Here is a 10,790-nt window from a genome sequence, read left to right as displayed (position 1 = left end):
TGTAAAATATAATAAACCTGTTCTAGTCAGTCTCTTGTTCCTCCTGGTCATGTTCTTGTCTGGAAAATACAATAAACCTGTTCCAGTCAGTCTCTTGTTCTAGTCTGTAAAATACAATAAACCTGTTCTAGTCAGTCTCTTGTTCCTCCTGGTCATGTTCTTGTCTGGAAAATACAATAAACCTGTTCCAGTCAGTCTCTTGTTCCTCCGGGTCATGTTCTAGTCTGTAAAATACAATAAACCTGTTCGTCAGTCTCTTGTTCCTCCTGGTCATGTTCTAGTCTGTAAAATACAATAAACCTGTTCTAGTCTGTAAAATACAATAAACCTGTTCGTCAGTCTCTTGTTCCTCCGGGTCATGTTCTAGTCTGGAAAATACAACAAACCTGTTCCAGTCTGTAAAATACAATAAACCTGTTCGTCAGTCTCTCGTTCCTCCGGGTCATGTTCTAGTCTGTAAAATACAATAAACCTGTTCTAGTCTGTAAAATACAATAAACCTGTTGGTCAGTCTCTTGTTCTTCCGGGTCATGTTCTAGTCTGTAAAATACAATAAACCTGTTCTAGTCAGTCTCTTGTTCCTCCGGGTCATGTTCTAGTCTGGAAAATACAATAAACCTGTTCCAGTCAGTCTCTTGTTCCTCCGTAAAATACAATAAACCTGTTCTAGTCTGTAAAATACAATAAACCTGTTCCAGTCAGTCTCTTGTTCCTCCGGGTCATGTTCTAGTCTGTAAAATACAATAAACCTGTTCGTCAGTCTCTTGTTCCTCCGGGTCATGTTCTAGTCTGGAAAATACAACAAACCTGTTCCAGTCTGTAAAATACAATAAACCTGTTCATCAGTCTCTCGTTCCTCCGGGTCATGTTCTAGTCTGTAAAATACAATAAACCTGTTCTAGTCTGTAAAATACAATAAACCTGTTCGTCAGTCTCTTGTTCCTCCGGGTCATGTTCTAGTCTGGAAAATACAACAAACCTGTTCCAGTCAGTCTCTTGTTCCTCCGTAAAATACAATAAACCTGTTCCAGTCAGTCTCTTGTTCCTCCGGGTCATGTTCTAGTCTGTAAAATACAATAAACCTGTTCCAGTCAGTCTCTTGTTCCTCCTGGTCATGTTCTAGTCTGGAAAATACAATAAACCTGTTCCAGTCAGTCTCTTGTTCCTCCGGGTCATGTTCTAGTCTGTAAAATACAATAAACCTGTTCCAGTCTGTAAAATACAATAAACCTGTTTGTCAGTCTCTTGTTCCTCCTGGTCATGTTCTAGTCTGTAAAATACAATAAACCTGTTCGTCAGTCTCTTGTTCCTCCGGGTCATGTTCTAGTCTGGAAAATACAACAAACCTGTTCCAGTCTGTAAAATACAATAAACCTGTTCATCAGTCTCTCGTTCCTCCGGGTCATGTTCTAGTCTGTAAAATACAATAAACCTGTTCGTCAGTCTCTTGTTCCTCCGGGTCATGTTCTAGTCTGGAAAATACAACAAACCTGTTCCAGTCAGTCTCTTGTTCCTCCGTAAAATACAATAAACCTGTTCCAGTCAGTCTCTTGTTCCTCCGGGTCATGTTCTAGTCTGTAAAATACAATAAACCTGTTCCAGTCAGTCTCTTGTTCCTCCTGGTCATGTTCTAGTCTGGAAAATACAATAAACCTGTTCCAGTCAGTCTCTTGTTCCTCCGGGTCATGTTCTAGTCTGTAAAATACAATAAACCTGTTCCAGTCTGTAAAATACAATAAACCTGTTTGTCAGTCTCTTGTTCCTCCTGGTCATGTTCTAGTCTGTAAAATACAATAAACCTGTTCGTCAGTCTCTTGTTCCTCCGGGTCATGTTCTAGTCTGGAAAATACAACAAACCTGTTCCAGTCTGTAAAATACAATAAACCTGTTCATCAGTCTCTCGTTCCTCCGGGTCATGTTCTAGTCTGTAAAATACAATAAACCTGTTCGTCAGTCTCTTGTTCCTCCGGGTCATGTTCTAGTCTGGAAAATACAACAAACCTGTTCCAGTCAGTCTCTTGTTCCTCCGTAAAATACAATAAACCTGTTCCAGTCAGTCTCTTGTTCCTCCGGGTCATGTTCTAGTCTGTAAAATACAATAAACCTGTTCCAGTCAGTCTCTTGTTCCTCCTGGTCATGTTCTAGTCTGGAAAATACAATAAACCTGTTCCAGTCAGTCTCTTGTTCCTCCGGGTCATGTTCTAGTCTGTAAAATACAATAAACCTGTTCCAGTCTGTAAAATACAATAAACCTGTTCGTCAGTCTCTTGTTCCTCCTGGTCATGTTCTAGTCTGTAAAATACAATAAACCTGTTCGTCAGTCTCTTGTTCCTCCGGGTCATGTTCTAGTCTGGAAAATACAACAAACCTGTTCATCAGTCTCTCGTTCCTCCGGGTCATGTTCTAGTCTGTAAAATACAATAAACCTGTTCTAGTCTGTAAAATACAATAATCCTGTTCGTCAGTCTCTTGTTCCTCCGGGTCATGTTCTAGTCTGGAAAATACAACAAACCTGTTCCAGTCAGTCTCTTGTTCCAGTCAGTCTCTTGTTCCTCCAGGTCATGTTCTAGTCTGGAAAATACAATAAACCTGTTCCAGTCAGTCTCTTGTTCTAGTCTGTAAAATACAATAAACCTGTTCTAGTCAGTCTCTTGTTCCTCCTGGTCATGTTCTAGTCTGGAAAATACAATAAACCTGTTCCAGTCAGTCTCTTGTTCCTCCGGGTCATGTTCTAGTCTGTAAAATACAATAAACCTGTTCGTCAGTCTCTTGTTCCTCCTGGTCATGTTCTAGTCTGTAAAATACAATAAACCTGTTCTAGTCTGTAAAATACAATAAACCTGTTTGTCAGTCTCTTGTTCCTCCGGGTCATGTTCTAGTCTGGAAAATACAACAAACCTGTTCCAGTCTGTAAAATACAATAAACCTGTTCGTCAGTCTCTCGTTCCTCCGGGTCATGTTCTAGTCTGTAAAATACAATAAACCTGTTCTAGTCTGTAAAATACAATAAACCTGTTGGTCAGTCTCTTGTTCTTCCGGGTCATGTTCTAGTCTGTAAAATACAATAAACCTGTTCGTCAGTCTCTTGTTCCTCCTGGTCATGTTCTAGTCTGTAAAATACAATAAACCTGTTCCAGTCAGTCTCTTGTTCCTCCGGGTCATGTTCTAGTCTGGAAAATACAATAAACCTGTTCCAGTCAGTCTCTTGTTCCTCCGGGTCATGTTCTAGTCTGTAAAATACAATAAACCTGTTCCAGTCAGTCTCTTGTTCCTCCGGGTCATGTTCTAGTCTGTAAAATACAATAAACCTGTTCCAGTCAGTCTCTTGTTCCTCCTGCTCATGTTCTAGTCTGGAAAATACAATAAACCTGTTCGTCAGTCTCTTGTTCCTCCGGGTCATGTTCTAGTCTGGAAAATACAACAAACCTGTTCCAGTCTGTAAAATACAATAAACCTGTTCGTCAGTCTCTTGTTCCTCCGGGTCATGTTCTAGTCTGGAAAATACAACAAACCTGTTCCAGTCTGTAAAATACAGTAAACCTGTTCGTCAGTCTCTCGTTCCTCCGGGTCATGTTCTAGTCTGTAAAATACAATAAACCTGTTCGTCAGTCTCTCGTTCCTCCGGGTCATGTTCTAGTCTGTAAAATACAATAAACCTGTTCCAGTCTGTAAAATACAATAAACCTGTTCGTCAGTCTCTCGTTCCTCCGGGTCATGTTCTAGTCTGGAAAATACAACAAACCTGTTCCAGTCTGTAAAATACAATAAACCTGTTCGTCAGTCTCTCGTTCCTCCGGGTCATATTCTAGTCTGGAAAATACAACAAACCTGTTCGTCAGTCTCTCGTTCCTCCGGGTCATGTTCTAGTCTGTTCCACAAATTAACTTTTAATTAGGCACACCTGTTAATTTAAATGCATTCCAGGTGACTACCTCATGAAGCTGGTTGAGAGAATGCCAAAAGTGTGCAAAGTTGTCATCAAGGCAAAAGGGGTGGCTATTTGAAGAATCTCAAATTTGTTTAACACTTCTTTGGTTACTACATGATTCCATATGTGTTATTTCATAGTTTTGAAGTCTTATTATACAATGTAAAAAATATTGAAAATAAAGAAAAAACCTTCAAAAAAAAAGTTCATCTTTTGTATTATCTCCCCCTGTAGTTAACCTTTGCAGCTAACATCAACCAGACACTAAACTTCTAATTTCACCCAGAATAAAAACACTCACGCCTCCAACATCCAACACTGTAATAAAACCCAACAGCCATCAGTTAAATGTTAGAAGTAGTTTTATTTATCCTTGGTCACAACGGTGGTATTTTACAGAACTAGGGGTCAGAGGTCAGGCTTCTCCCTGCCGGGTCGGGGGGCGGGGCCTTAGTGGTACTTCCTCCAGCGGTCGTGCTCTGAGACGGAGAGAAGAAGAGGAAATGGAGAGAAATGGAGAGAAGAAGAGAGGAAATGGAGAGAAGAAGAGAGGAAATGGAGAGAAGAAGAGAGGAAATGGAGAGAAATGGAGAGAAGAAGAGAGGAAATGGAGAGAAATGGAGAGAAGAAGAGAGGAAATGGAGAGAAGAAGAGAGGAAATGGAGAGAAGAGAGGAAATGGAGAGAAGAAGAGAGGAAATGGAGAGAAATGGAGAGAAGAAGAGAGGAAATGGAGAGAAGAAGAGAGGAAATGGAGAGAGGGACAGAGAGCGAGGGAAGCAGGTTAAATGAGATCAGATGTTCCTTCACAGTGCTTTGAGGTCATCATGCTCGTTACCTTCTCCTGAAGGGTGCACTCACACTCCCCCCTCATGGATTCAGAAGGGATGGACTGAGGAATATGGTGGACACTCCCCCTGGCCACGCTTGCTCCAATCCAATGCTTTTAAATGGAGGGGGAGTGAATGAGTGCACACTTCTGGAGAAGAGTAGAGAATTTGAACCAATCCAGTGTGTTACTTACTGAGGTGGTCGAACTCCCACATGTAGCTGAGGGCCACGTATCCAACCAGCAGCATGGCCACGCCTCCAATACCTCCCTTCTTCACGTTGATGTACTTGTTGTAATATCTGTCATGACCTGGAGAGACGACATGTTACTGTTAGACAGGAGGGGGTATCTGTCATGACCTGGAGAGAGACAACATGTTACTGTTAGACGGGAGGGGGTATCTGTCATGACCTGGAGAGACGACATGTTACTGTTAGACGGGAGGGGGTATCTGTCATGACCTGGAGAGAGACAACATGTTACTGTTAGACGGGAGGGGGTATCTGTCATGACCTGGAGAGACGACATGTTACTGTTAGACGGGAGGGGGTATCTGTCATGACCTGGAGAGACGACATGTTACTGTTAGACGGGAGGGGGTATCTGTCATGACCTGGAGAGACAACATGTTACTGTTAGACGGGAGGGGGTATCTGTCATGACCTGGAGAGACGACATGTTACTGTTAGACAGGAGGGGGTATCTGTCATGACCTGGAGAGAGACAACATGTTACTGTTAGACGGGAGGGGGTATCTGTCATGACCTGGAGAGAGACAACATGTTACTGTTAGACGGGAGGGGGTATCTGTCATGACCTGGAGAGACGACATGTTACTGTTAGACAGGAGGGGGTATCTGTCATGACCTGGAGAGAGACAACATGTTACTGTTAGACGGGAGGGGGTATCTGTCATGACCTGGAGAGAGACAACATGTTACTGTTAGACGGGAGGGGGTATCTGTCATGACCTGGAGAGAGACAACATGTTACTGTTAGACGGGAGGGGGTATCTGTCATGACCTGGAGAGACGACATGTTACTGTTAGACAGGAGGGGGTATCTGTCATGACCTGGAGAGAGACAACATGTTACTGTTAGACGGGAGGGGGTATCTGTCATGACCTGGAGAGAGACAACATGTTACTGTTAGACGGGAGGGGGTATCTGTCATGACCTGGAGAGAGACGACATGTTACTGTTAGATGGGAGGGGGTATCTGTCATGCCCTGGAGAGAGACGACATGTTACTGTTAGACACTGTTAGACGGGAGGGGGTACAGTGTGGAAAAAAAGTATTTAGTCAGCCACCAATTGTGCAAGTTCTCCCACTTAAAAAGATGAGAGAGGCCTGTAATTTTCATCATAGGTACACGTCAACTATGACAGACAAATTGAGAGAAAAAAATCCAGAAAATCACATTGTATTTTTAATGAATTTATTTGCAAATTATGGTGGAAAATAAGTATTTGGTCACGTACAAACAAGCAAGATTTCTGGCTCTCACAGACCTGTAACAACTTATTTAAGAGGCTCCTCTGTCCTCCACTTGTTACCTGTATTAATGGCATCTGTTTGAACTTGTTATCAGTATAAAAGACACCTGTCCACAACCTCAAACAGTCACACTCCAAACTCCACTATGGCCAAGACCAAAGAGCTGTCAAAGGACACCAGAAACAAAATTGTAGACCTGCACCAGGCTGGGAAGACAATCTGCAATAGGTAAGCAGCTTGATTTGAAGAAATCAACTGTGGGAGCAATTATTAGGAAATGGAAGACATACAAGACCACTGATAATCTCCCTCGATCTGGGGCTCCACGCAAGATCTCACCCTGTGGGGTCAAAATGATCACAAGAACGGTGAGCAAAAATCCCAGAACCACACGGGGGGACCTAGTGAATGACCTGCAGAGAGCTGGGACCAAAGTAACAAAGCCTACCATCAGTAACACACTACACCGCCAGGGACTCAAATCCTGCAGTGCCAGATGTGTCCCCGTGCTTAAGCCAGTACATGTCCAGGCCCGTCTGAAGTTTGCTAGAGTGCATTTGGATGATCCAGAAGAGGATTGGGAGAATGTCATATGGTCAGATGAAACCAAAATAGAACTTTTTGGTAAAAACTCAACTCATCGTGTTTGGAGGACAAAGAATGCTGAGTTGCATCCCAAGAACACATTTACATTTACATTTTAGTCATTTAGCAGACGCTCTTATCCAGAGCGACTTACAGGAGCAATTAGGGTTAAGTGCCTTGCTCAGGGGCACATCGACAGATTTTTCACCTAGTCGGCTCGGGGATTAGAACCAGCGACCTTTCGGTTACTGGCACAACGCTCTTAACCACTAAGCTACCTGCCGCCCCAGTAGAGAACAACACCATACCTACATACCCAGTACCTACAACACCATACCTACTGTGAAGCATGGGGGTGGAAACATCATGCTTAGGGGCTGTTTTTCTGCAAAGGGACCAGGACGACTGATCCGTGTAAAGGAAAGAATGAATGGGGCCATGTATCGTGAGATTGAGTGAAAACCTCCTTCCATCAGCAAGGGCATTGAAGATGAAACGTGGCTGGGTCTTTCAGCATGACAATGATCCCAAACACACCGCCCGGGCAACAAAGGAGTGGCTTCGTAAGAAGCATTTCAAGGTCCTGGAGTGGCCTAGCCAGTCTCCAGTTCTCAACCCCATAGAAAATCTTTGGAGGGAGTTGAAAGTCCGTGTTGCCCAGCGACAGCCCCAAAACATCACTGCTCTAGAGGAGATCTGCATGGAGGAATGGGCCAAAATACCAGCAACAGTGTGTGAAAACCTTGTGAAGACTTACAGAAAACGTTTGACATGTGTCATTGCCAACAAAGGGTATATAAAAGTATTGAGTAACTATTGACCAAATACTTATTTTCCACCATAATTTGCAAATAAATTCATTAAAAATCCTACAATGTGATTTTCTGGATTTTTTTTCCTCATTTTGTCTGTCATAGTTGACGTGTACCTATGATGAAAATTACAGGCCTCATCTTTTTAAGTGGGAGAACTTGCAATTGGTGGCTGACTAAATACTTTTTTTCACCACTGCATCTGTCATGACCTGGAGAGACAACATGTTACTGTTAGATGGGAGGGGGTATCTGTCATGACCTGGAGAGACAACATGTTACTGTTAGATGGGAGGGGGTATCTGTCATGACCTGGGGAGAGACAACATGTTACTGTTAGATGGGAGGGGGTATCTGTCATGCCCTGGAGAGAGACAACATGTTACTGTTAGATGGGAGGGGGTATCTGTCATGCCCTGGAGAGAGACGACATGTTACTGTTAGATGGGAGGGGGTATCTGTCATGACCTGGGGAGAGACATGTTACTGTTAGACACTGTGTTTGTGTGTGTTATAAATGGCCCAGAACCCTCACCATTGCGGATGCTGGCGAGGACTCCGTTGGGAGTGAAGTCCCTCTTGCCCAGCCACGAGCCCAGCTCTCCCAGCTTCACATCCATCAGACGCTTCTCACCCACGGGAACTAAGGACACAGGTACACACAATAAATACACACCCTCCGTCTCTCTCACCCACGGGAACTAAGGACACAGGTAGACACACACAATAAATACACACCCTCCGTCTCACTCACTCACACACACCACCGAAGACCGCCATTCATTGCTACAAGTTATATGGTTACCATGTCATTTCACTAGAGACCTGAGCCAGCGGTGTAAAATTCTCATATCCACGAAGATGCATAAGTTACCTGACCACTTTGAGTTCTCTAGATAGCTAACTAAAGTTAAGATAGTTGGCTAGTTCAAAGTCACGGGAGTTATGTTGAGCCTGGATCGCTTAGAGAGAAGGTGTTGTTATAAACCCCTTAGCGGTCATTAGCCAGCAAGCTACAGACGTTGCCAACTGCATGCAGGCAGAGGCCAGTCCTGTAGGCTAACTAGCTTAGCTAGCTAACCTCCCTGGCTAAAGACCTAACCACCTAGCATATCGTCTGGACGGCCACACGCTGTAAAATTGGTTGAATTTACACCCTTTAGAGAAGCTGTCACGGAATATTTTTGCCCCCCATGCAATATACCCAAGTTGTTATATAAAGTTGTATCTGTCCCGTTTTGAATGGCCATGACAGCAAAGTCCTTGACTTGACTCTAACCGTGGATTAACCGCGGCCTTCAAAACAACATCGGAACATCAACTAAACTCCACACATCTCGCTTATTTATGCAATAAAATACAATCTTCTGCGCGTAAATGCTGAAGTGGAAGATGTGAGTTCCGTAAAACAAACGTAAACGTTTCACACACGGGAACAACGACCGCAGTTACCTATCCTGTCCGCCATCTTGCTCGGAGGAGAGAGTGAATACCGCGGTGGATGCTGGGACGGAAATGGAAGGAGAGGATTGTGGGAGGAACGTGGTTTTGTCTAGAAGGGATACAGCTTTTGTCAAAATTCCCTTTTCATAGTAAGTTTAGGAGAACGTACGCAACAGGTTAGGAGAAAAAAACGTAGCAGGTTATCATAATTAGTTTAAGGTTAGGAAGAGGGTAAGGGTTAGGGTTAGCTAAAATGCTAAAATATTATAATCTACTGTTGACGTCAATTTGACAATAACTGTATCCCTTCTAGACATGAGCGAGGAAAGTGGCAAGGCAAAATATTTTTTATAAATATTGTTAGGGGTGTATAACAATACATTATTTGTTAAAAAATAAATAAAATACATTTGGACTCATAACATATTTTACAACACAACTAATAACAGAAAGATACATTTATTTATGAACGCACCAGCTGATTCGCCGGTCTGCAGAGCCGCGTCTATCCGCTAGAGGGCAGCAGATAACATATAACAGAATGCAGTCAGAGAGGAATAGGCAATAAACTATCTTCAACGCAGTTTGTTTCAGAATGATGGTTTTGATCAGGTGTCTATTCAAGCTGACATTTAACTAATTACCTAACGTAACAGAGTTTGAGAGCATCCTGTCAGGCTGTATCACCGCCTGGTACGGCAACTGCACCGCGCCCGCAACCGTAGGACTCTCCAGAGGGTGGTGCGGACCTGCCCAACGCATCACACTGCCTGCCCTCCAGAACATCTACAGCACCCGATGTCACAGGAAGGCCAAAAGGACATCAACCACCCGAGCCACGGCCTGTTCACCCCGCTATCATCCAGAAGATGAAGCCAGTACAGGTGCATCAAGACTGGGACCGAGAGACTGAAAAAAACAGCTTCTATCTCAAGGCACATCAGACTGTTAAATAGCCATTACTGCCCTGAACTTAGTCACTGTCACTAGCGACTACCACCAGGTTGCTCAACCCTGCACCGTAGAGACTGCTGCCCTATAGACATGGAACACTGGTCACTTCAATAATGTTTACATCATGTTTTACTCATTTCATATGTATATACTGGTCCTCTGTAGCTCAATGTGGTCCTCTGTAGCTCAATGTGGTCCTATGTAGCTCAATGTGGTCCTCTGTAGCTCAATTGGTAGAGCATGGCGCTTGTAACGCCAGGGTAGTGGGTTCGATCGCCGGGACCACCCATACGTAAAAATGTATGTACACATGACTGTAAGTCGCTTTGGATAAAAGCGTCTGCTAAATGGCATATTATATATTATATTATACTGTATTCTAGTCAAGGCTCATCCTATTTAACTATTGCTGTATATATACTATTCTATCCTACCTATACTACATATTCTATCCACATGCTGTCCATAATGTCGATACATCCCATCATATATATATATATTACACAGTACCAGTCAAAAGTTTGGACACACCTACTCATTTAAGGGTTTTTCTTTATTTTTTACATGGTAGAATAGTAGTGAAGACATCAAAACTATGAAAGAACACATATGGAATCATGTAGTAACCAAAAAAGTGTTGAGATTCTTCAAAGTTCTTCCACCTTTGCCTTGCACACTCTTGGCATTCTCTCAACCAACAAAAACACACGAGAAATAGAAATAAGAAGAACAGGAGAAA

General features: G+C 43.1%; 1 protein-coding gene and 1 long non-coding RNA gene across 2 annotated transcripts; both read right to left on the bottom strand.

Moving 5' to 3' along the window:
* Nucleotides 1–865: 865 nt before the first annotated feature.
* On the bottom strand, nucleotides 866–2,342 carry LOC311116806. Its single transcript, XR_014611473.1, has 3 exons — nucleotides 2,045–2,342; nucleotides 1,534–1,799; nucleotides 866–1,288 (listed from the first exon to the last, which is right to left on the bottom strand). It is a non-coding gene; the product is annotated as an uncharacterized lncRNA (long non-coding RNA).
* Nucleotides 2,343–4,272: 1,930 nt separating this feature from the next.
* LOC311116805 (ATP synthase subunit f, mitochondrial-like) lies at nucleotides 4,273–9,156 on the bottom strand. The gene is made up of 4 exons (XM_084191842.1): nucleotides 9,107–9,156; nucleotides 8,190–8,297; nucleotides 4,952–5,068; nucleotides 4,273–4,407 (listed from the first exon to the last, which is right to left on the bottom strand). Exons 1-4 carry the CDS (start codon nucleotides 9,120–9,122, stop codon nucleotides 4,379–4,381), a joined length of 270 nt encoding a protein of 89 aa, XP_084047968.1. The 5' UTR covers nucleotides 9,123–9,156; the 3' UTR covers nucleotides 4,273–4,378.
* Nucleotides 9,157–10,790: the final 1,634 nt, after the last annotated feature.

The sequence above is a fragment of the Coregonus lavaretus genome, assembly GCF_964263955.1.
Source record: "Coregonus lavaretus genome assembly, contig: HAP1_SCAFFOLD_9073, whole genome shotgun sequence".
Taxonomy (NCBI): Eukaryota; Metazoa; Chordata; class Actinopteri; order Salmoniformes; family Salmonidae; genus Coregonus; species Coregonus lavaretus.
This window is presented reverse-complemented; position numbering and strand designations above follow the sequence as displayed.

What these genes read in the sequence shown, in the direction of transcription:
- LOC311116805 (XM_084191842.1), bottom strand. An exon ending in CCTCGCCAGCATCCGCAATG is followed by an intron (nt 5,069 to 8,189) that starts GTGAGGGTTCTG and finishes TCGTCTCTCCAG; the next exon opens with GTCATGACAGATATTACAAC. An exon ending in GTGGGAGTTCGACCACCTCA is followed by an intron (nt 4,408 to 4,951) that starts GTAAGTAACACA and finishes TCTCCGTCTCAG; the next exon opens with AGCACGACCGCTGGAGGAAG.